General features: G+C 44.7%; 1 protein-coding gene across 1 annotated transcript in view; it reads right to left on the reverse strand.

The window, feature by feature from the left end:
- Positions 1-24,403, reverse strand: part of LOC122926900 — an 81,636-nt gene that overhangs the window by 48,548 nt on the left and 8,685 nt on the right. The window contains exons 3-7 of the mRNA XM_044278419.1: positions 18,860-18,990; positions 17,052-17,106; positions 16,505-16,597; positions 10,565-10,699; positions 8,074-8,175 (exon numbers count right to left, since the gene is read on the reverse strand). Of these exons, the coding sequence (XP_044134354.1) occupies positions 8,074-8,175; positions 10,565-10,699; positions 16,505-16,597; positions 17,052-17,106; positions 18,860-18,990 (516 nt within the window). The remainder of the gene's footprint in view (positions 1-8,073; positions 8,176-10,564; positions 10,700-16,504; positions 16,598-17,051; positions 17,107-18,859; positions 18,991-24,403) is intronic.

Consider the following 24,403-nt stretch of genomic DNA (forward strand, 5'->3'; position numbering starts at 1 on the left):
TTGCTCCATTTATTTCTGTGGCGTTCTGAGAACAGCCAAGCAAGTGTGCATCTTGAGAGTTGTAGTTTCACCACAGCAGAGTGGCGTACCTACTGCTGGCCATTGTGTTGGATTGTCAATGCAACCCTCCTCTCCCACTCTTCACACACTGATAGCAACACCGCAGGAGAAATGCTAGCACAGGCTTCCAGTATCCATAGTTTCAGCATATGCTGTGAAGATACGAGATGTGCAGCACCTGAAACTACGGATACTGGAAGCCTGTGCTAGCATTTCTCCTGCGGTGTTGCTATCAGTGTGTGAAGAGTGGGAGAAGAGGGTTGCATTGACAATCCAACACAATGGGCAGCACATTGAACACATTTTATAAGTGGTCAGAAACTTGTAAATAACTCATGAAAGAATAAAGTTACACTAAAACCAAGCACACCATTGTTTTTCTTGTGAAATTCCCAATAAGTATGATGTGTCACATGACCCTCTTCCTATTGGAAAAACAAAAGTTGGATTCAAAATGGCCGACTTCAAAATGGCCGCCATGGTCACCACCCATCTTGAAAAGTTTCCCCCCTCACATATACTAATGTGCCACAAACAGGAAGTTAATATCCCCAACCATTCCCATTTTATCAAGGTGTATCCATATAAATGGCCCACCCTGTATATCTCTAAACCATCACGTATATAAATCCTCTCTTATATACCTGTAAACCATCACGTATATAAATCCTCTCTTATATACCTGTAAATCATCACGTATATAAATCCTCTCTTATATACCTGTAAATCATCACGTATATAAATCCTCACTTATATACCTGTAAATCATCACGTATATAAATCCCCACTTATATACCTGTAAATCATTACGTATATAAATCCCCACTTATATACCCGTAAATCATCACGTATATAAATCCTCATATATATGTTTATGTAACATAAAGGAACTTCTAACTGTTTTCAGCTGTAGGTAACTAACCGGCTCCCGAGCACACTGCCTTCCATACTGTAAGAGGAAGTGAAATCCTCCCACAGAAGTTTCCTGCAGCTAAATTTGGAACTAGTTTATGAGTTGCTGCTAAAGGCAATCTAGAGAGGAGACCGTCTGTTACCATGGGTCCTTTTCCATGGCCCAAATCAGGGCTCTAACAAGCACGGACCAACCATGCAGGACAATGGGGGTCATTTACAAAGACTGATTTTTCCGTCAGTCTTTGTTTCCCCCCTGCGCTGGCAGAGAAAGCGCCTAATTTATGACAAGACTCAGGCCTTGTCAAGCATTAGATGAACCTCCAGCAGTCCGTGTGCCTGGGGTAAAAACGACTCCAGCCCCTATTCTATATTGTCGGGGCCAATATCACTCCCAGGTGGCGAGGACGGTTTAAAAAAACGGGGTCTTGCAACTTTTTTCCACATAAAACTGGCCAGGCGCACTTTGGAAATGACCCCCAATCAGCGTTCATTTAAAAAGTCTTTACATGGGCCATCAGAAGGTGATGGGGAACAAAGGATCATTACTACGATCATTTGTCCTGCATACACTTTACATTATGGAGGCAGCACATCCACTGTTTATACGGGAAGATGTGCCACCATCAGTGACCTGACCGCTGGGGTCACTGATGATTGGCCAAATGGACTTTCTTACAAGCGCTCGTTACCGATTACCATCCTGAGGGAAAGGTCTTATTTACAGTGGCCAGTTAGGAATGGCTTATTTCTGAGAGCTCGTATTGACCAGCAATAAAGGGGTTTTCTGGGATTTTAATATCGATGACCTATCCTGCGACATCAGTGAGCAGGTAAACAATGAAGGGAAGGCTGCGCTCACATGGAGTGCGGCCTTCTCTTCAACCAGCTGATCATGGGAGTGCTGGGTGTCGGACCCCACTGGTCTGATATTGATGACCTATCCTGAAGATGGGTCATCAGTATTACAATTCCGGAAAACCCCTTTAATGATAAGGTAAGTACAATCGAATCATCAGTAAGGGATTATGCACATGACCGCGACCGGCCCGAGAAACATGGTCCATGTGTCGACCGCATTTCCGGGGCTGACTGAGGTTCCCATGGCCCAAACTGACTGTATCAGTCATTTATGATAAAGTCTTTTTGTATGTGATCGGAGGGCAGATGCAGAGTGCTCACATGATGATGGTCTGCAGTCACCACTAGAGGGAGCTTAGAAGCGTATAATCACAAGCCCCCACTTCCCCAATAGATGCCACAAGCGCGACCCTCTGGCCTTCGTCGGGCTCGTATATACCTTTTTTCGGCTGTATGGAATTTTCTAGTCTGTTGATCTATTTCACACACGCATCCAGTTAAAAACAGTATACCGTGGCATCCATTTGGAAGCAGTAGCTCCGTGGCCTTCTTCCAGCTTTGCCTAGGCCGAGTGACGTCACGTTCACCAGTCACGTGGAGTAGGTGCATCCCGGCCCCCTTGAAGTAAATGGCGCTGAGCGCGATACCAAACACAACCACTATACAATGTACGGTGCTGTGCTTGGCGAGCTGAGGGAAGGCTGCGAACTACGATGCCTTCTCAAACAGATGATCGGCGGGGGGCCGGGCGTCGGACCCCCATTGATCAAATACCAGAGGATAGGTCATCAGTAGAAAAGTCTCAGAAAACCTCTTTAAACCAACTTCATCAGACTATTCATTCTTCCTGCAGCGCTCTGGGTTTCCTGCATCTCACCTCCTTACACAATTTAAAACACTGATGGGAGGATTAAAACCCAACGGGAGGCCAGACACACACAGACATGTACAGCGGATATTTAACCCCTTGGTGTCAGTGCGAGCAGATTCGCCATGCAAAATGAGTTTAGTCATCTTGTAATTTAGAATGAAGACATGAAGCAGACAGCCGGCTCTGGGCCAGGGCTGCACTCTCGTGTGTGTCTTACATCAAGCCTATCTGGTGAAGCGATCTGACAACTGGAACCCTGGCAGGGCCACATCACAGGGCCGCCCCGCTGCTGGGAGAATGGAGCTTTTGTTACACAAATGGGCCAGGCTGGCACAATAATGAGATAAGGAGAGGTCGGCGATGTCATGACTGCAACCAGAAAATAGAAACAAGATTAAATCCGGGACGCAAACTACAAGGACTTCTGGGATGGCGGAGAATATAAATCACCGTCGGAGATATTTTCTGGTATAAAGCATATCTCTTATGCTCCCAATCCTGGACTCATAATGAACCTGTTCACTTAATCATACATTTATTATCAGATATCTCTCTCAACCCCACCCCATACACCCACCTCTCAACTGTAAAAGAGGTGGCTCTAGTGTTGCACGTAGCGTATCATGGCAATTTATACTTACATAAAAGGGAATCTGTCAGCAGGATCTTGGACTATTATCTGCTATAACACATGAGTAGTCCTCCACTTAAAGGGGTTGACATATGCCCATTTTCACCTAGGCAGCCCCACTGATGCCCTGCTCTGTATTGCCATTTTACAGGCTAGGGCAGCGCTAAAGCCCGCCCATTAATACCAGTGACATCACCGTGCTCACGGCTGGGCGGAAGCCTTCGCCTAGCTTTACCCATGGAGAGCCAAGTACGTCACCAGATCACCAAAAAAAGCATTTGCCCTGCACGATTCATGAAATGCTCCGATGCTCATATCAGGGAGGCTGCCTGGGTGAAAATGGGAATATGTCCGGGTTCAGCTATGAACCCGGACAACCAGTTTAAGAAGTCCAGATCGCCATTTTTTATTTAAAGAGGACCTTTCACTAATATACAAACTAAAAACTAACTATACCTGTAAGCAGAGCGGCACCCAGGGGTCCCCCTGCACTTACTAGTATGCCTGGGCGCCGCTCCGTTCGCCCGGTATAGGCTCCGGTGTCTCAGCTCCGTCTGTTGTATTGGACTGATTTTTCTGTAGGAGGCGTGTCCCTTGCTGCAGTGCTGGCCAATCGCAGCACACAGCTCATAGCCAGTCTATGAGCTGTGCGCTGCGATTGGCCAGCACTGCAGCAAGGGACACGCCTCCTACAAAAAAATCAGTCCAATACAACAGACGGAGCTGAGACACCAGAGCCTATACCGGGCGAACGGAGCGGCGCCCAGGCATACTAGTAAGTGCAGGGGGATCCCTGGGCGCCGCTCTGCCCACAGATAGAGTTAGTTTTTAGTTTGTATATTAGTGAAAGGTCCTCTTTAACTACTCTCTCCTCGCTGTCAGCACTCAAAGCTGCTCTGAAATACATGGTCAGGACTGCCGTGCACGCAGACAAGTAGTGCTTTCCATGGTATAACATATTACAGCCTAAGGCCTCATACACACGACCGTATTTTGTTTCCGTGTCCGATCCGTTTTTTTTTGCGGATAGGATGCGGACCCATTCATTTCACTGTGTGCTGTCCGCATCAGTATGTCCGTTCCGTTGCTCCGCAAAAAAAAATAGTGCATGTCCTATTTTTTCTAGTTTGTGGACAGGGATAGGCATTATTACAATATATCTGCAAAAAATACGGATTCGCCCCAAAAAACGGATGCCATATGGAACATCATCCATTTTTTTGGCGGATCTGCAAATTGCGGACCGCAAAACACATACAATGGTGTGCATGTAGCCTAAATAACACAGATAGCAGGGGTGTAGCTATAGTTGAAGCAGGGGAAGCGGCTGCCCGAACTCAGAAGGGGCCTGTCCAGGAGGAGGACTAAAAGATTTTATTGTCAGGCCCCCCCAAAGTTTTTCATACAATACATTATATACAGTGACAGCATATACAGTGACATGTCATACAGTATATATATGTGTAGGAAATGGACGGAGTGGCTGCTGGGCCTCGTCTAAGGCTACTTTCACACTGGCGTTTCTGGGTCCGCTTGTGAGATCCATTTCAGGGCTCTCGCAAGCGGCCCAAAACGGATCAGTTCAGCCCCAATGCATTCTGAGTGGACAAGGATCCGTTCAGAATGCATCAATTTGGCTGCGTTTGGTCTTCGTTACGTTTTTTAGACGGTCACTAAAACGCAGCTTGCATTTTGGTTACCATCTGACTATGCGGAGCCAAACGGATCCGTCCTGACTTACAATGTAAGTCAATGGGGACGGATCTGTTTTTCACTGACACAATATGGTGCAATTGAAAACGGATCCGTCCCCCATTGACGGATCCGTTTGGACTTAGATTTTTTTTATGAATAATGCAAACGGATCTGTTATGAACGGATACAAACGTTTGCATTATTGGTGTGGATCTGTCTGTGCAGATACAAGACGGATCCGCACCAAACGCGAGTGTGAATGTAGCCTAAGACAGCAATCTTGACTAGCTGCAGGAGTGAGGGTTTCACGGGGAGGATGGGGTTCTGAAAAAATTGCCGGGGGCATTCAAAAAATTTGCTGTGGGGGCCAGTCATTTCCAGTTACTGATGTCCCCTTAGTGCCATCCAAACAGTATGGTACTCCCTTAATGTCTCCCCACACAGTTTGATTCCCCTTCAGTGCCCCCACAAAGTATTCTGCCCTCTTAGTGCCTCCCTGCACTGTACCATTCCCCCTTAGTGTCCCCCACAGAGTATTGTGCCCTTTAGTGCCTCCCCACCCAAAATGAATACTCACCAAGCTCCATTCCAACGACAAACAGAGCATGTCGAAATGCAACTATGTATGGGAGATACACATTAGATGGTCGCCCAATGAAATAGACAGCTTTCAGTCAAGGTTAAAGGGGTTGTACAGGGGTTTTATAGTGATGACCTATCCTCAGAACAGCCCATCAATATCAGATGGGCGGGAGTCCGACACCCAGTGCCGCCTCCTCTTCAAAGAGCTGATCGACACCGATCTGATATTGATGATGAATCCTGAGGGTAGGTCATTAATATATAACCCCTGCAACAACCCATTTAATCTTGTATGTGTTTGAAGGCCTCAATGCTAACCATAGACGAGAAACTGTGAAACTTTCCTTTGGATGGACTGATGAACTGAGATTTGTACCTATCATCACTGGATCTTCAGTTTATCGTAATACTGAAATTGCACAAGCAGAGTATGCGTGAGCGAATCAAATATTCTGTCTTTGCCTTGCACATCTGTCAACTCCATACGATTTATGATGAATGATGGGCTGGCATGGAGGCTGCATTTCCATTCCTAGGATTTTCCAGCTTAATTATTCCTAATATGTTAAAGGGGTTGTCCAGCTTTGAAGATGACAACCCCTATGCTACTGTGATCCTGAACCTAATAAAGAAGACTCACCGGTCCACGGTGGAACCAGGAAGCAGTTGAATCCCATGACCGCTGCGGTCAATCACAGTTGTGTCATAACATTCAAGCCGATGTGATCATTTAGAGCAGTGATTGGCTGCAGCAGTCATGGGACACAGACGCTTCCTGGTCCCACGGGGACTGGAAGCAGCTGGGAATGAGCAGTGTCGGGACTGTGGACAGGAGACAAGTTCTGGGACACAGGTCCGTTGCACAGGAGTTATCAGGCTGGACAACCCCTTTAATGTAAACCTATCAACTTGTCATGAATTAGAAACACATGGCGACTTTCAAACACAGCGTCACACCTGTCCATGGGTTCTGTCAGATGTTACTTCTCAGCAAAACTTCTAGATAAGTGTGATTCTGTTTCTGGAAGATGGCAGCCATGTTTCTCTACTCCTGTAACCAATTTAAAAGGTTTTTCTGCCATAGATTTTTAAGGTAAATTGAGCACATATGCTATAAAAGTGGGGAGAGTATATGCCCAATGACTGAGCATACAAAGATACCGAGAACTGAGGTGTTCAACCCTCATTGCCAATGGTGAAGTGGCCATACATTGCAGTATGTGTCAATAACTTTAAAAGAAAGTGGCTGTGCATGGTTAGCCACTAGCCCACCAGGACTGGGGACTAGACACCCCTGGGTGTGGATCTCTGCATTCATGTCCCCAGTTAACAGACTTTTATGGAATATCTAGTTAAAGGGATCAATATCTGATTGGTGGGGGTCCCACATCTGTTTGAAGAGGCCGCGGCATTCTGCTTAGCGCTGTGGCGTCCTCACAGCTCACTATGCACAGTGCCATACATTGTATAGTGGCTGTACTTGTTACTGCAGCCCGGGCCCATTCACTTGAAGAGGCCATAACGCTCAACCGAACGTCACAACCTCACAACGTCACAAAAATTCTAAATTTCCAAACATTTTGGGGAAAATGTTAATACAACATCCCTTTAATTCTTTAGTTTTTGCATTCCAAGCCCTAGCGGCATTATAGCATGGCACACACTCCTTCATTAAACTATAGGAACTTGGTGTAGATATTGCAATTGTAATAAGACTGCAGAAGGATTCTTCCCATGGGTCTTGACCTTTTACAGACCTGCACACAATGCCTACAGCAAGTCTCCAGGAGAAGCAAGCAGGAGATGGGTTTATCCATCAACAACCTTCAGGATTTATCAGGAGTACACACACAGATTTTGGTCAGGAATGCATCATTTCAATAGGAAGTTTCAATAAGTTGCTTATCTCCAGCAATGGAAACGTAAGAATCCAACCTTTCTAACCTATACTTTCCTCATTTCCACATTATAGTCTGTGCATTAGGTGGAAATTGTTGGGACTGGTCAAGAATGTCCCATGCTGAACAAAGCAAATTTTAAATGGCACCAGAAATATTGGGTATATCAAGAATGTAGGTTATGCAGAGGAAATCAGGCTGTGGGCCTATTGCCTGCTTTGCCTACAGTTGCATTATTTCTTTTCTGACAACCATATAATCTGTATAACCAAAGGTCTAGTTTATCTTAATTCCATTAGGAGATGATTAGGAGTCCAGACTGTGCATACTGAGATAAATGGCAGTCACTTATAGGACCGCCCACTGGACTCCTAAGCATAGAAAGAGCAGATTTTTTAATAACTAAGATACAAGTTTTGCCGAATCTTTTTCCACAAAACTGTACTCATCTCCTACTGCTCTGCACCATGCAGATCAGACAGCATATTCAATGTGACAAGTTCCTTTAAGTTAAATAATAACAATGATATCAATCACCTTCATTACAAGACTGCACGCCTTACCTTGGTGCCATAGATTGTGGTTTTCCTTGCACCAAGATCATTTGTGAACGCCATCATGGTAAATGCAGCTGTCTGTCCACCTTCAAACTCCATGTTCACAACCTGTTTATGAAGAACACCATCATTATCATTACTAGACAGAAGCTCGTTGAATACCGTGCAGAGTGCACATCTCTCCAGGCAATTTTATCCATCACTTTTAACTCTCAAGATTATGCTTAAAAGGGGATTACACCTTAAAGGGGTTCTCCAGGAATTAAGAAAATTAAAATACCGTATTTTTCACCCTATAACAAACACCTAGGTTTTAAAGGAGGAAAATAGGAAAAATATTTTTTTTTATCAGACCTCAGCTCAGAGCCCCAATCAAACCCCCAATGTTAATCAGACCTCAGAACAGACCCTTAGTGTTAATAAGACCCCCCAATTAGACCTCAGATCGGACCCTCAATGTTAACAGGATCCCCAATCTGACCTCAGATCAGACCCCCATGTTAAAAACACCACCATTCAGATACTTAGATCAGACACCCAATGTTAAGACCCCCATTCAGACCTCAGATCAGACAAAAACTATAAATCAACTTACCTCTCCTGCTCCGGATGCCCACACCACTCCGGGGATCCAGTCCTGCTCTTCCTGCTGTGCTGTTACCCAATGCTGCACAGCATGGGGTCACAGCTGGCCAACTTCCTCAGGTTGTGCGCAGACACAGCACAGCGAGCAGCCGAGGACCAGGAAGCAGTGAGTACAGAGCCCAGGGAGCGCTGCATTCACCGCTTCACGGCACTCCGGTACTAATGAGCACTTTCATAATGGAAGTGCGTCTTATAGGGCGAAAAATATGGTACTTAAAGGGGTTATCCCATAACTAATGTAAAACATTTAAACCAGACATCATTTAGTACATGACAATACTTTTCTAACAAAGCTAGAACCATGCCTGTACCTCACATGGGTCCAGAGATCTCTCCATTCATTGCTCTGCTAGATTTATATCCAGCTGAACGCTCAAGGGGAGTGTCTTTTCTGTTGCAGCTAAGGGGGCGTGTCCATGCTCTCCCTATCACAGCTCAGGAGACAGTGGAAGGATGAAACTGAGCATGTGCGGCCTTCTCAGTGAGCAGGGAAAAGAAATAACAATAAACAAACAACAGGTGGCGCTCTACAGATATATTTTATTGAATAACTCAGTGTCTATGCTAAATTTTTAAGTACACGCAATTAGAAAAGTATTCAGATGCAAGTGCTGGTTTAAAAACTGTAGAATCTTTTTCGAGGGACAACCCCTTCAAATATTACTTTATTATAAATATATTCCCAAATACCTTTCATTAGGTATAATGGCTCATTTTATCTAGGGAGCAATCATTAGGAAAAATAAAATGTCCGTCGTCCTATTAATACACAAAAAAACTGCCCTAATCACACAGCAGGACAACTTACTTCACAACACTGAGATAAAGAGCTGCCTCATCATCCTCTCTGTTCTACCTGTCAGGGATTATGATCCTGAATACACTTCGATAAGATCTTCAGCTAAATCTGTCGGAATGGAGTTCATGAGGAGACAGAAAGAGGACGGACTGGACAGACTGTGCATACAAGTGCTGCTGCTCATTAGCCACATCCCCAGCCTCCTCTCTGTACTTTATGTGTTTTTTTTTTAAAGTTTTCCATGTTGTCTATATTTAAAAAAATATATATAATCTTGCAGTTTTTGCACTGGCCAAGAGGTGCAATAAGTCATGATTTCCTATTCTGTACATGTAACTTCTCAGTAACTATTATCATCCTCTCCACAGGCAGAATTACAATAACAAGTAACACCTCTATATAGATAAGACAGGATCAGCCATTCACAACAGGTGATATCACAACTTATCTGCTCCCTCCTGACCTCTGCACAGGTCACAGAGCATGCCTAGAAAACTGTCCCATAGAATTCATTGATGTTCGCTCCTTTCCATTATGTCTATGCCCCATGTAGATGCTTTCAAAAGACAGAAAGCCTTAAAGGGGTTTATCCATCATTTCTTTTAAACTAATGTGACCCCCTTCATGTGACTTACAATGATCACATTGATAATGATGACAATGTCCCTACCTAGCCAGCGCTGCACTCCCCATTGTAATTAGGCTCCCAGCACTTTCTGGATCCCGTGCCATACATTGTGCACATGTTCCAGACCTGGCTTCAACCAACAGTGTACGCAGGTTGCGCCTGCGCAGTCAGGCAGCTTTGGGCGCTGACTGCTCACAACATCCAAGTTTCCAAGGTTAATCCTTTTAATATATTTTAGGCCTAGTGGCCAGTGTGAAAATGACAGGATTATATACAGTTTTTTTTACATATATAAATAGTGTTAAAGAAATCTCACCATAAATAAAAAATATAAAAAGTTTAACAAAACAATGTGATTGAAACAATAAGTAATTTTCTGATGAGACATTCCCTTCATCTGAATTTCACATTGCCTTTTATATTACCTGGTTGCTGACGACATCGTTGTCACACTCATAGACACATCTTCCATAAGGACCCGTCTTTAAGGCATCCGTCAGCGACTCAATATCTTGGACCCCATTACTACAAACAACAGACACAGGCCAGCCAAAGGATTTCTGGGAAACACAAGATGCATAATGAAGTCTTTATAAACTAAACATAAAAATAAACCAAACCCTGCTAATCCGTAGATTACATTGGCTCATCCATCTAGTCTGCGGATTATTAGGGTGTAAACCCGCAAATGACATGCGGGTCTATGTTAAAAAAAAAAAGCTCAAACCCTAACCTAGTATAAATCCGTCCAGGTGAACATGATCGGGGAGATTTAGGGTCCATTTACACGTCCGCAAAATGGGTCCGCATCCGTTCCGCAATTTTGCGGAACAGGTGCAGACCCATTCATTTTCAACGGAGCCGGAATGTGCTGTCCGCATCCGCATTTCCATTCCGCAAAAAAATAGAACATGTCCTATTCTTGTCCGCAAGAAAAGGCATTTTCTATCAGAGTGCCGGTGATGTGCGGTCCCCAAAATCCGGAACGCACATTGCCGATGTCCGTGTTTTGCAAAACACATACGGACGTGTGAATGGACCCTTATCAAACGGGTGTAAAGTAGAACAGGCTTAGTTGCCCATAGCAACCAGATTCCCCCTTTCATTTCCCAAAGGAGCTGTCAAAAGTGAAAGGTGGAATCTGATTGGTTGCTATGGGCAACTAAGCCAGTTCTACTTTACACCAGTTTGATATATCTCCCGTGATGTCTTTGAAAGAGATAGTCCAGCCTTAGAGCCAACAACCTCTATGGCCCTAACCTGTGCCACTGAACAACAACAGAAAAAAACACCTCTCATCTGACCTGAGTCCTTTATCTCCTCTGTTTCTGGCGGCTTCCCATCCCTGCCTGAAGTGGACTGGTCCTATGACTGCTGCGGCCAACCTCTGGCCTCAGTATTCACATGTGCTTCAACGGCATGTGACTAGCAGTGACATATTGTACAAGCTGATGTGACCACTGAGGCTGGTCGGGGACTGGAAGCCGTCAGGGATGGCGGGACCGCAGGCAGGTCACTAATGTTTATTTGATTAAGGGGCACAGGTTAGGACTATAAGGGTTGTCCAAGGCTGGACAACCCCTTTAAATATATGTAACTCTGGCTGCCCTATTAATACATGGGCTAGGAATACTGGGGGAAATTTATCAAAAGTGGTGCAAAGGAAACCTGGCTCAGTTGCCTATAGTAACCAGATTTCACTGTCCAATTTTCAGAGCTCCTTTGGAAAAATGAAAGGCTATCTGACTGGTTGCTACCAGGCCCGTCAGTTATAATAAATTGCTCCCCCCCCACACACACAGTATACATTTTAAAGAGGTTATCCAGGATTAGAAATAAATGGGGTCAATTATTAAACTGGTGTAAAGTAGAACTGGCTTAGTTGCCCATGGCAACCAATCAGATTCCACCTTTCATTTTTTACAGCTCTTTTGGAAAATGAAAGGTGGAATCTGATTGGTTGCTATGGGAAACTAAGCCAGTTCTACATTACACCAGTTTGGTAAATGACCCCAAAAAGGTCTACTCCTTATGTGCAGGACTACTCATGTATTACTGTAGATAAGAGTCCAAAATCGGGGTGACAGATTCCCTTTAAGGGCTCATGCACACAAACGTATTTTTCTTATTTTAATTTCCATTTCCGTTCAGTTTTTTTACAGGACCATATGCAGCACCATTCATTTCTATAAGGGCTTGAAAAAAAAACGGTAATGTCTCTGTGTACATTCCGTGTCCGTATGTCGGCATGTTAGTTTTGCAAAAAAAAAAATAGAACATGTCCTATTCTTGTCCGTTTTGCAGACAAGGACAGGCATTGTTACAATGAATCAGCAAAAAAAACGGATGCAACACGGACGTCACACGGTTGTTATCCGTTTTTTGTTTTTTTCGCGGACCGCAAAATACATACGGTCGTGTGCATAAGCCTTACTATAGAAGTTCCAGGCATTTTTTCTACAAGGAACATTCCTACCCTCAAACTCTACAAAATCATCCATCAAAGTCAGCCTCTGCAGCAGCGCCTACCCCTTGGACAGTCCCAGCATGGGACTCCATGTCACAACTCCATCATGTGCACCTTATCATATGGAAATATGATTGTGCACAGTATTCATATTACACCATGAGCAGTGTCAGGCACCGCCGGGCACCGAGCACATTTATCTCCTATGGTCCTTCCCTTCTCAGTCTGAACAGATGTCAGATTTGCTCTTTTACAAAGAGAGAAGGAAATAAAGGGGGGTGCAGGCTGCTGAGCAGATGCATTGGAGTATCGTGCGCCGGCTCCTGGCAGGCAGCACGGCCCCTTTGTATCTGGTCCTACAAGTCTCATTCATTTGTGCTCGTCAGGCTCACTTCTGTCTACGAGACGTATGCTGGGGGTTTGGCATGGCTGAAACGAGCAGATGGCAATCTTCTGAGCAGCACAATGGATTACTTAATAGCCAGCACTTATATATTGTCCCTGCGCAGACCCTCTGCTCCTCTTGGCCCCGCAATGCCAGATGCACGGGAGGTGTTATTTGCTACTAATATCTTGTTTTTCTGCATGTGTAGTTGTGTTAGAGGACTTGCCAGGTAAATATCTGACGACAAAATGGACACCTGATGAGTGGGAATTATTTGAGAATTGTGAATGTTCCTGAAAAGTGAGCTTTGAAGGATTTTAAAAAAATCGGCCTCTCAAAATCAGAGCTAATTTATGAAGCATTTTTTGGGGGACATTTGTTGTCATGCATTTGTTGCACTTTTGGGAGTTTTTTTTTTTTTTACGAATCTGTGTTAAAACAACGGTTTTTGGTGCAGATCCACGCCAAAAACTGAGCAAAGTACGAGTGTATGGTGCAGTTTTTTTACGCTTCCCCATTTCGATGGGAGATTCAGCAGGGACTCCGCACCGATAGGGCATGCTGTCTGTTTTTTTTTTATAGTGCTACTGGCTACACATGCATTTCCTTTAGGCCTCATGCACACGACCGTTGTGTGTTTGGCGGTCCACAAACCGCAGATCCGCAAAACACGGATGGCGTCCGTGTGTGTTCCGCAATTTGCGGAACGGCACGGACAGCCCTCAATATAACTGCCTATTCTTGTCCGCAAAACGCGGACAAGAATAGGAGAGGTTATATATTTTTTTTGCGGACCACGGAATGGAGCAACGGATGCGGACAGCACACGGAGTGCTGTCCGCATCTTTTGTGACCCCATTGAAGTGAATAGGTCTGCATCCGAGCCGCCAAAACTGCGGCTCGGATGCGGACCAAAACAACGGCCGTGTGCATGAGGCCTAAGGGTCCATTCACACGTCCGCCATTTCGTTCCGCAATTTGCGGAACGAAATTGCGGACCCATTCCTTTCTATGGGGCCGCACGATGTGCGGCCTGGCTCCGGAAATGCGGACCCGCACTTCCAGGTCCGCATTTCCGTTTCCCCCAAAAAATAGAATATGTCCTATTCTTGTCCGCAATTGCGGTCAAGAATAGGCATATTCTATTAGTGCCGGAGTTGTGCGGTCCGCAAAATGCGGAACGCACATTGCCGGTGTCAGTGTTTTGCAGATCCACGGATCCGTGGATCCGCAAAACACAGTACGGACATGTTAATGGAGCCTTAATCTGGTTTCATTGGGATCTTATACCAGATTATTAAGTATTCTGGTTTATGAAACGGTTACACAAAAATTAACGAACCTTCAGGAAGAAGGTTCAAGAGAAAAGGGCTAGTACAATAACAAGAAGTTATCCTTTATACACTGGATAGGGGATAAATGTCAGATCAGAGGGAGTCTGACTGCTGGGACCACCACCAATGATGTGAACTGGGGTCACGTGTCTCCTGTTTGAGTGTTAAGCATGTGCGCCACCACTTCACGCAAACTCTATAGGCCTCCGAGAAACTGCCAAATGGACTTTAATTTGCACGCCAAAGCACTTTCCATTTAAAAAGGGAACACAAGTCCCAATTCTTGCGATTGGTAAAGTTCCAGGCAGTCATACCCCCACCAATCTAACAGTTATCCCCCACTCCAGTGGATGGGATATAATTTCATGTTACTGGAATGCCCAAGGGTGAACTGGAAACTTAAAGTGGTTCTCTGACTTTTTATACTGATAACCTATTCTCAGAATAGGTCATCATTATCTGATTTGTTGGACCCCCGCCGATCAGCTGTTCCAGGAAGCTGTGAGGCTCAACGGAGCCGATGTTAGCGCTTCCCCTTACTCGCAGCTTACCACGCACAGCGCAGGACACTGTATAGCAGCTGTAAATAGGACTGAACTACGCCCTGGCCATGTGACCAAGGAACGTGACGTTATACGCCTAGGGAAAGCTGTGAGAAGGGCGCTGCGCTCACAGTGTCCATCCCGGATGTAAGACCACCACCAATCAGATACTGATGACCTATCCAGAACTAGAAAACGGTTGTACGGGCTGTTAATATTGATGACCTTTCCTCAGGATGACCATCAATATCAGATCTGTGGGAGCCCAACTCCCAGCGCCCTCCGTGCGAGAACTGCCTCCTCTTCATTTTTTACCTGTATGTCCGCAACCGCAGCGGTGAGCTGGTGTAACTACAAAAAGGTGCCTTATTCACTTTAATGGGACGGCTCCTTCCATTCAAGTATATAGGAAGGAGCTGTCCCATAGAAGTGAATGGGACGGCTTCTTGTAATTACACCTGCTCACTGCTGAAATGAAGAGAAGGCAGCGCTCATACAAGCGCAGCCTTCTCTTCAAACAGTTGATTGGGGCTGATCAGATATTGATGACCTATCCTAAGAATAAGTCACCAATATAAAAAAGCGGACAACCCCTTTAACTCTGGCAGCGTCAGATCAATATTTAAGTGGCTGGCAGCCAGGAAGAGGGCTCAGGCGGCCCCCGAGGAAGACTCACTGTAGGGTCTATGGCCAGCCCGCCCCTGGTAATACTTCTTTAAAGGGAACCTGTCACGTCAAAATCGCATATAAAACCGCCAGCATTACCTTATAGTAGCCCCCAGTCTGTTATTAATGATGTATTTGATCCGGTAATCTGATGCTCCATACATGACAAAAACTATGTTTTAATCGCCATCAGCGATATCTCGCCGGTCAGTCTGAAGTCAAGGGGGCAGCAGCTTGCTTCAAGTCAAGGTAAACACGCCCTTTAACCGTCCCCTCTTCTGTGTGATTGACATCCTGCAGTGCGGCCTGGGATCGCGTTAGTCTCGCGCATGCGCGGTGTGCTGATGAAACCCGGCTAACGCGATCCCAGGCCGCACTGCAGGATGTCAATCACACAGAAGAGGGGACGGTCAGGGGGCGTGCTTATCTTGACTTGAAGCAGGCCGCTGCCCCCTTGACTTCAGACTGACCGGCGAGATAGCGCTGACGGCGATTAAAACATAGTTTTTGTCATGTATGGAGCATCAGATTACCGGATCAAATACATCATTAATAACAGACTGGGGGCTACTATAACATAAAGCTGGCGGTTTTATATGTGTTTTTGAGGTGACAGGTTCCCTTTAAAGCTAATCCTGTTTGGTTCTCCCTGTTCAGTTTTATTCTGTACTATAAACGTGCCACATTATCAGACTTTCTGAATTATCAGATGGTGGTTTATATATTAATTATTTGAAAAGCTGTAATTTGGTAATCTATATAGTCTAATAATCTAGCAGTTAGACAGAAAAGACAGAGATAAGCGGGGTAGCGGGGGTTAATCAGGAGGATTCAGATTCACGGATTTCTCCGTCACTTCAGCATTGCTTTGGGTAGAATGAATGGGCAGATTATTGTAGACTCAGTATTGTTGCTCATCTATGTAATATATATGGTAGGCTAGTGTTATACGGAAAGATATAAGTACCTACCTGTTGAGCTTTCTTCAGATATATTTTCTGCGCTGAATAAGGACACGTTTCTTCCACGGTGCAGTCTAAGCAGCGGCTGCTGGCGCCCTCGGGCTAAATGAGAAATGTTTATGCAGTGGAGATCAAGTCATAAAATACATTTCTGCTTCCAGTGTTTGCTAAATAATAAAATATGTGCAATATGAAATTGTAAGACTTGAAGGAATAATATAATTCAATTATATATTATGCATAGCATTATATACTGGTTTATTATATATATGTATATATGATCACAATGGCTGAGGGACATTGCATAGCAACAGTTCATCTGACAGCAAGGTGACCACCATCTCTGTGCTTAGGTTTCGGTATAATCTGGTTGTCAATGGAGAATAATTTCCTTTTGTCTACAAAATGATGTGGGCACAGATAGTACTGCCTTCCTGTCTCTCCTTGTAATCATGCAGGCACAGATAGTACTAGATTTTGATCTCAGCCTGAGGTTCTGATGTTCATATGCAACTACACACTTAACTCATGAATACATTTCTTGACTTAAACTTACCTTGTTCTCTTTAGTAAAGTGAGACAGAGTTCCAAAAGAAGACACCTTTACACATCTATAAAGAAGAAAATGTATTTTTTGAAATAAACAAAGTGAAAACTTTCCCAGACATACCCTTCACCATCAGACTTATTGGTTGACCTACAGCATATTCACTATATGGCTGTAATGTCGGTGGTCTGTGTCCACCGGCATCTCTCCTCTCCCGGCAAACACAACCACTGGAGTACTCACCCCTACCACTGCACTCCAGTCCATGCCACTCGCTCCCATAGGTCACGTTTGTTCTTCCTGGCACTTAAAGGACCAGCACGCACATGGGCGAATCGATCCCCAAACTATGCCAGCGTTCTCAGAAATGTATATGGCAACTTCCCCTATGGGAAGTTATTCTAACTCCTGCTAAGGGGTTCTTTTACTGAGCCTCCTGACCTCAGCCTGATAACCACATTAAAGGGGTTTTCCAACCAATTAATACTGATGAACTATCATCAGGATAGCCTATCAATATCTGATCGGTGGGGGTCCGACTCCCAGCACCCCATCGATCAAATGTTTGAAAAGGCCACAGTGACATTATGTTCATCAGTCACATGGCCTAGGCACATTCAGTCCCATTTAAGTGAATGGGGTTAAGATGCAATACCAAGCACAGCCGCTATCATATAGACAGCGCTGTGTTTGTTAAGCTGTGAGGAGGCTGCAGTGTTCACTGGTCTTCAAACAGCTGATGAGGGAAGGTGACAGGTGTTGTACCCAACCGTTCAGGTATTGATGACGAAACATGAGGATAGGTAAACAATATTCAACATTCAGAAATCAACCTTAATCCTATGGCGCCTGTCCTGACCTCTGCCTGATTATTGTATAGATCCTGGTTTTATTGCCTCTTTTACTGTACTGCACAAACTCTACCTGTAAAGAATAAATCAAGGCAACTGGACGTACTGTAGATTTCTTGAAAACGTTTCACTTGTTCTTCCAACGAGCTTTCTAAATTCTTTGGAACAGCCCTTTAGCACAATGTATAAGCTTTACCTGTAGTACTCTTTGAAAGAGAGTCTGTCGCGTTTGGTGTGGATCCGTCTTGTATCCGTTTGCATTATTCATGAAAAAAAAAGTCTAAGTCAAAACGGATCTGTCTTGACTTACATTCAAAGTCAATGGGGGACGGATCCGTTTTCAATTGCATCATATTGTGTCAGTGAAAAACTGATCCGTCCCCATTGACTTACATTGTCCCCATTGACTTACATAAGTCAGGACGGATCCGTTTTGCTCCTCATTGTCAGATGGTCACCAAAACGCTGCAAGCTGCATTTTAATGACAGTCTAAAAAACACAACGGAGACCAAACGCAGCCGAACTTATCCTTATCCATTCAGAATGCATTGGGGCTGAACTGATCCGTTTTGGACCGGTTGTGAGAGCCCTGAAACGGATCTCACAGGCGGACCCAGAAACGCCAGTGTGAAAGTAGCCTTAGAAATTTTTATCATAAAGAGTAGTGTGAAAATGAAATTCTATTCAGGCGGATTCTGACCCTGCAAGTGCCCAGGAGGCGGAGCTTCACTGTAGAGCCCTCCCCTCTGCTCTGAGTGACAGCTGTAGTGGTCTCCTGGTTGGATGATACAGTTGTCACACAGAGCAGAGGGGAGGGGCTGTGAAGCAGCTCAATGCAGAGAACAGACAGCACATCCCAGTGAAACCCCTCCCTGGGCACTTGCTGGAGTAGATTCTCCCTTTAAGTAGAAAATTACATATTATACTGGATAAGACTAAATAACATGTACAAGTCAAAGATATACCTTCGATTTCCCATCCAGTAACATATCAGATCAATATCATGGCAGGACTTTGCAAGCAGAGAAAATGTGCTCTCTTCTTCATTCCTCCAGTTTCCGCGTACATAGGAATGAGCAAAATGCCAGTATCCAACCTTCACACCCAGGTCACGAGGGAGACAAAATATAAGAACACAATGAATTAGGGTTGTCTCGATACCAAAATTTTTATTTGATTTCAATACCATAAAAAAAGTATTGCGATACTCGATACCATGCGTAAAAAATAAAACACCAAAAAAAAGCAGCGTGCATTCCGCATTTTATGGAATGTCCAGCCCATCAGGATAACACTGCTAGGGCTCAACTCAGGAGCTGCCACTGCACCACCAATGAATAAAGAGGAGGGGAGGAGAACCTGTGGCCACTCCCACCAATGATTATAATACTGGGGGGTTGGGGGGCGCACTGCGCCACCAATGTTTTTAGTACTGGGGAAGGGAGGGGTGCACTGTGCCACAAATGAAGATAAGTAACCTTTTAACACAAATACAGGAGGCGGGTGCCGGCGGCAGAATCAGCCGGCACCCGACCTCTATGATAGGGCGCTACGATCCGTGGCAGTTAACCCCTCAGGTGCCGCACCTATATTTGTATTAATGGGTGAGTTATCATTGGTGGCGCAGTGGCCACAGTCCCTCCCCTCCCTCGCACCTCTCTTCTTATTGGCAGCAGCGGCACAGGAGGGAGTGACTCCTTCTCCCCTGTGCTGCTTAGGAGAACATGGAGCGCGCTGAGAGCAGCACGCGCCATGTTCTCTGATACTAGGCTGCGCAGTAGCACAGCCTAGCATCGGTAAATGTCAAATCCCAATATTGAATCGATACTGGTACAAAAGTATCGATTGGGTATCGATAATTCGATACCCGCTGCAGCCCTACAATGAATCTATCATTACAGGGTAAATAAAAATTCACAAAGCAGAGGTGCTGTGTTTCTCTGGACCATCAAAAACATTTGCACAGAAATCTCACAGACAGCAACTTGGTGCTTTTACTAGAATAAACTAACTAAAAAGTGGGGTCAGCAACCCCCGGAACTCCTGCTGTTGGAAAACAACAATTCGCACCATGCTCTATTCACTTCTATGAGCGTTCCAACCTCAGACGAGCAAGTGTGCATGAAGAGAGTTGTAGTTTCACAGCTAGAGTACCTAAGGTTGCTGATCCCTTCCAACTATGCACAATGCCAGTCAGTGGCAGTTAAAGGGATTGTATGAGAGTACCGAAAAAGATGATAATTACTTTTACCGGTAATTGGATTTTCCTTTAGCCGCCACAAGGGCACCACCTAGAGGGTAACCCGCCTTCTTAGGGACAGGAAACAACTGTGAGATCAGCCAATAAAAGGCCCCCTCCCTCATACCTTCGCCAGTTAATAACCTAGGACTCAGAAGTATATGCCATAATTTAATCATGTTTAAACATGACAGAAAAAATTACTTGATCTAGTTATATGAAATCAACAGAAAATAACAATCTGTTATAGAGAATAATTGGGTGGGAATTCCTGGTGCCGTTGTGGAGTCTAAAGGAAAATCCAATTACCAGTAAGAATAATTATCATCTTTTCCCCACACCTCCACAACGGCACCACCTGGAGGAATAACAGAGTAACAATCAGGGGGCGGACTACAGCAGACAAACTCTTCCTGCCAAAAGATAAGTCTTTGCTGGCTAACACATCTAATTTATAGTGTCTAAAGAAGGTACAGGGACTCGACCAGGTGGCAGCCCGGCAAATGTCCTCAAGAGAAGCAGAGGCGCCTTCAGCCCAAGACGCGGCCAATGCTCTGGTGGAATGAGCCTTTAACCCAGAAAGAGGAGAAATTACCCTCTTGTCATAACAAAAAAAAAATACAAGACTTAATACATCGAGCAATAGCCTAGCTTCCCCCAATTTAGTCCGAGATACTGAATGAACAGCTGATTTGACCTCCTGAGGTTTTTAGTCGATTCTAGGTAGTTTCAGAAAACGCCTGGGAACAAAAGGAAGGAAGAGAGATTTCTTGTTGACAATGAAATCTAGAAACAACCTTAGGTCCCTTGCAGACGAGCGTTCCTCCCGCAGGGAGTCCGCATCGCAGCACCCGGCCTGACCTCCCCATCACTGCCGGGAGTCACATAGCATTATATTGATTTATGATGCTATGTAACCCTTACAGTAATGGAATGTACTGTATAACACTGGCATAATGTTGCAAGATAAGCTACAGTGGTGGTGTTGTTGGAAAGAATTCTTATGTGGTTTTACCGGACCGAGGGAGCAAAGGCTTTTAGGGCTTGTCAAACCGCACTCAGTTCCCGCATGTTGGAAGATGCCTGCTCCAGATCTGCCTGCCATAAACCTTGTTTCATGGTACCGTTCATGTGTGCACATGCTTGCTCGCATCAGTTATAATTACCATCTGATTCGTCTGCCGCCACTCTACTCCTCGGGACAGATTTTCCCATCTGATTTATCATGATAGTGAGAACTTTACCCCTGCTGGAACTTTTACTCTCTAGTTTAAAGACGTCTGCTTCTTGTCCCAGGCCTGTAACAGAAAAGACTAAAGAACTCTTGAGTGGGCTTGCAACCACTTCACTGACGGAATGGTGGAAGTTATGAGGCCCAGAATTGTCATTGATTGAGGATATGCTTAACTTCTGAAACCTTAGAATCTTCTGGATCAAATCTTCCTGCTTTTGTAAGGGAAGGAAAGAAGACATCGGATGAGAGTTTAGCAGTACTCCTAAGAATAGTCTCTTCTGCTCGGGAAGAAGACAAGACTTCTGAAGATTTATGATCCAACCCAGATCTGAAAGGGTGTCTGATACTGTGTGAAGTTGAACATGCAGGTGATTCGCTGTCTGAGCTGAGATTAGGATGTTGTCTAAGTAAGGTATCGGTAAAATTCCTGCCAGATGGAAGAACTTTGCTACACCCGCTACAATCTTCATAAAGATTCTTGGTGTCCAGCACAGACCGAACAGCAGAACCTAAAATTGAAATTTATGTAATCTTCCCTGGAACCATACTACCATTCTCAAATATATATGGTAATCCATGTGAATTGGCACATGGCAATAGGCATCTGAAAGTCTATCGTGACCATCGTGAAGCAGTTTTTTGACAGGATATTCATTACAGACCTTACTGATTCCATTTTGAATTTCCTGTACACTATGTACCTGTTTAGATTCCAGAGATTTATTAATGACTGGAAGGAACCGTTTGGTTTCTTGACCAGGAAGATTGAGGAGTAAAAGCCCTTCCCTTGTTCTTCTATAGGGACTTGTACTATGGCATTTTTCTGCAGAAGTAGAGCGATCTGCTGGTCCATTGCTTCCTGATTTTCGCCTTTTAATTTTAAGTTCTCTAGATACCTGTCTGGAGGGACTTGCAAGAATTCTAAATGTTACCCTGCGGTTATGGTTGAGAGCACCCAAGGAGAGGCACGGATTCTTTCCCAGGCAGAACCGAAATGCTTCAGCCTTCCCCTCACTGGACTTCTTGTGTCATTGGGAGGAAGGACGTGCAGATTTGTCAGGGTTGAATAGGAAAACTCTAGTTTTCCATTTAGATGACTGCCAGGAAAAATTGAGTTATTTTTTCTTCTGGTCAAATCTAGTATGTTTTTGGAGGTGAAAGGAGCACCTTTGGTGAAAGAATTTTAACTCTGTGGGAAGCCCCTTTTTTTGTCAGAGGCCTTTTCTAAGATGTTGTCTATGGCAGTACGAAACACATGATCACCTTCAAATGGTAGAGAACACAATCTATTTTTAGTCGCTGCATCCCGACCATGATCTCAACCAAACAGCCCTGCGGGAAGCGTTGGATAATACTGCAGTTTTAGCGGATAGCTTTACAATGTCTGCAGAGGCATCTGCTAGAAAATTAGAGGCCTGTTTGAGCATAGGAATGGAAGCAAGGATGTCTTCCCTGGGAGTACCAGACTCAATGTGCTCCTCAAGTTGGCCCAACCACAATGACAGAGTTCTTGCTGTGTAGGTGGCTGATATTACAGGTCTTGACGTGGCCGTGGATGACTCCCAGGTCTTTTTAAGGAGGGACTCACATTTTTTATCCATCGGGTCCTTCAGTAGCCCCAGATCCTCAAAAGGCAGAGAGGATTTCTTGGAAATCCTTGCTACTGGAGCATCGACTTTAGGTTTGTCCCAAGAACTGGAATCTTCCTCAGAAAAAAGGTACTTCCTCTTAAACATTTTAGAAGCCGACTACCTCTTTTCCGGGTCACTCCACTCATTTTGTATAAGAGTCTTAATATTACTGTGAACAGGAAAAACTTGTTCACAGAGAGAGGCTCCTTGGGTTCCTCCAAATTTATCATCGCCCTGATAGTTTTTAACAGAGATTCAGTATCCTCAATAGAACAAAGCAGACGTCCCGAAGTATTCTCTGAGACACTAAAGTCCGTGTCAGAAGAAACTTCCCCTTCATCAAAATCAGAAGCCTGCTGCTGCGGAATAAAGGATTTAGAAGTGGAGACTTTAGGAGGGACTTGTGAATTGTGCATGTATATTTTTTCATCTGCACAATGTATCATTTTGTGAAAGATGTTCTTGTGGTGCATGCGGTCCGCCCCAGCATCCTCCATTGTACGCATTTTTTGCTAGGGATTGCCGTTGTCTGCGGACCACATGCAGAGGAATTACTCCCTCGGTTACAGACACGGTGTCTGGGTTTAGAGCATTTTTACCCGTTTAGGCCACTTTTTTCAGTGAGTTTTTTGTCTTTATGTGTATGGAATGTGCCACTTTATTTTGGTGGTAACATTCTTTTGCACCTGGTAGCTTCTGTGTCACATGGTCTGTTGTGGGTGCGGCTCACAGCTTTATCCTACCTCACAGTGCATTGGTGATACCACTATGGAGGCATGTGAGAGTCTGGCTGTGGGTTGGTTTCTAGCAAAGTTCAGACCAGGCATCCTCAAACTGCGGCCCTCCAGCTGTTGTAAAACTACAACTCCCACAACGCCCTGATGTAAGCTGATACCTGTAGGCTGTTCAGGCATGCTGGTATTGTCAGTTGCATCATTTTGGTGCATTTTTTTGCAGTGAATTTTGTATGTATATTTGCACAATGTATCATTTTGTGCAAGATTTCTTGTGGTACATGTGGTCCGCCCCGGCATCCTCCATTGTACTCATTTTTTGCTGGGGATTGCCGCTGTCTGCGGACCGCATGAGTAGGAATTGCTCCCCCGGTTACAGACACGCTACAGTGTCTGGGTTTGGAGCATTTTCACCCGTTTAGGCCACTTTTTTCAGTGAGTTTTTGTCTTTAGGAGGGACGGCAGAAAGTTTTGCTTCAACTGCTGCACCGACTTACTCTTTAATTAGGGCTTTTAAGCTCTCAACCAGGTAAGGAGTTTCTTCAGAGACCACTCTGTTAATACATCTTGGGCACAGAGATTTTAAGGAAGAAGCAGAGAGACCCTTTTTACATAAAGAACATTTCTTCTTTTGGGACGGTTCCCCTTTAATGCTCTCTCTCCCTTCGGAA

Source organism: Bufo gargarizans, chromosome 2 (assembly GCF_014858855.1).
Source record: "Bufo gargarizans isolate SCDJY-AF-19 chromosome 2, ASM1485885v1, whole genome shotgun sequence".
In the NCBI taxonomy this organism is placed as follows: Eukaryota; Metazoa; Chordata; class Amphibia; order Anura; family Bufonidae; genus Bufo; species Bufo gargarizans.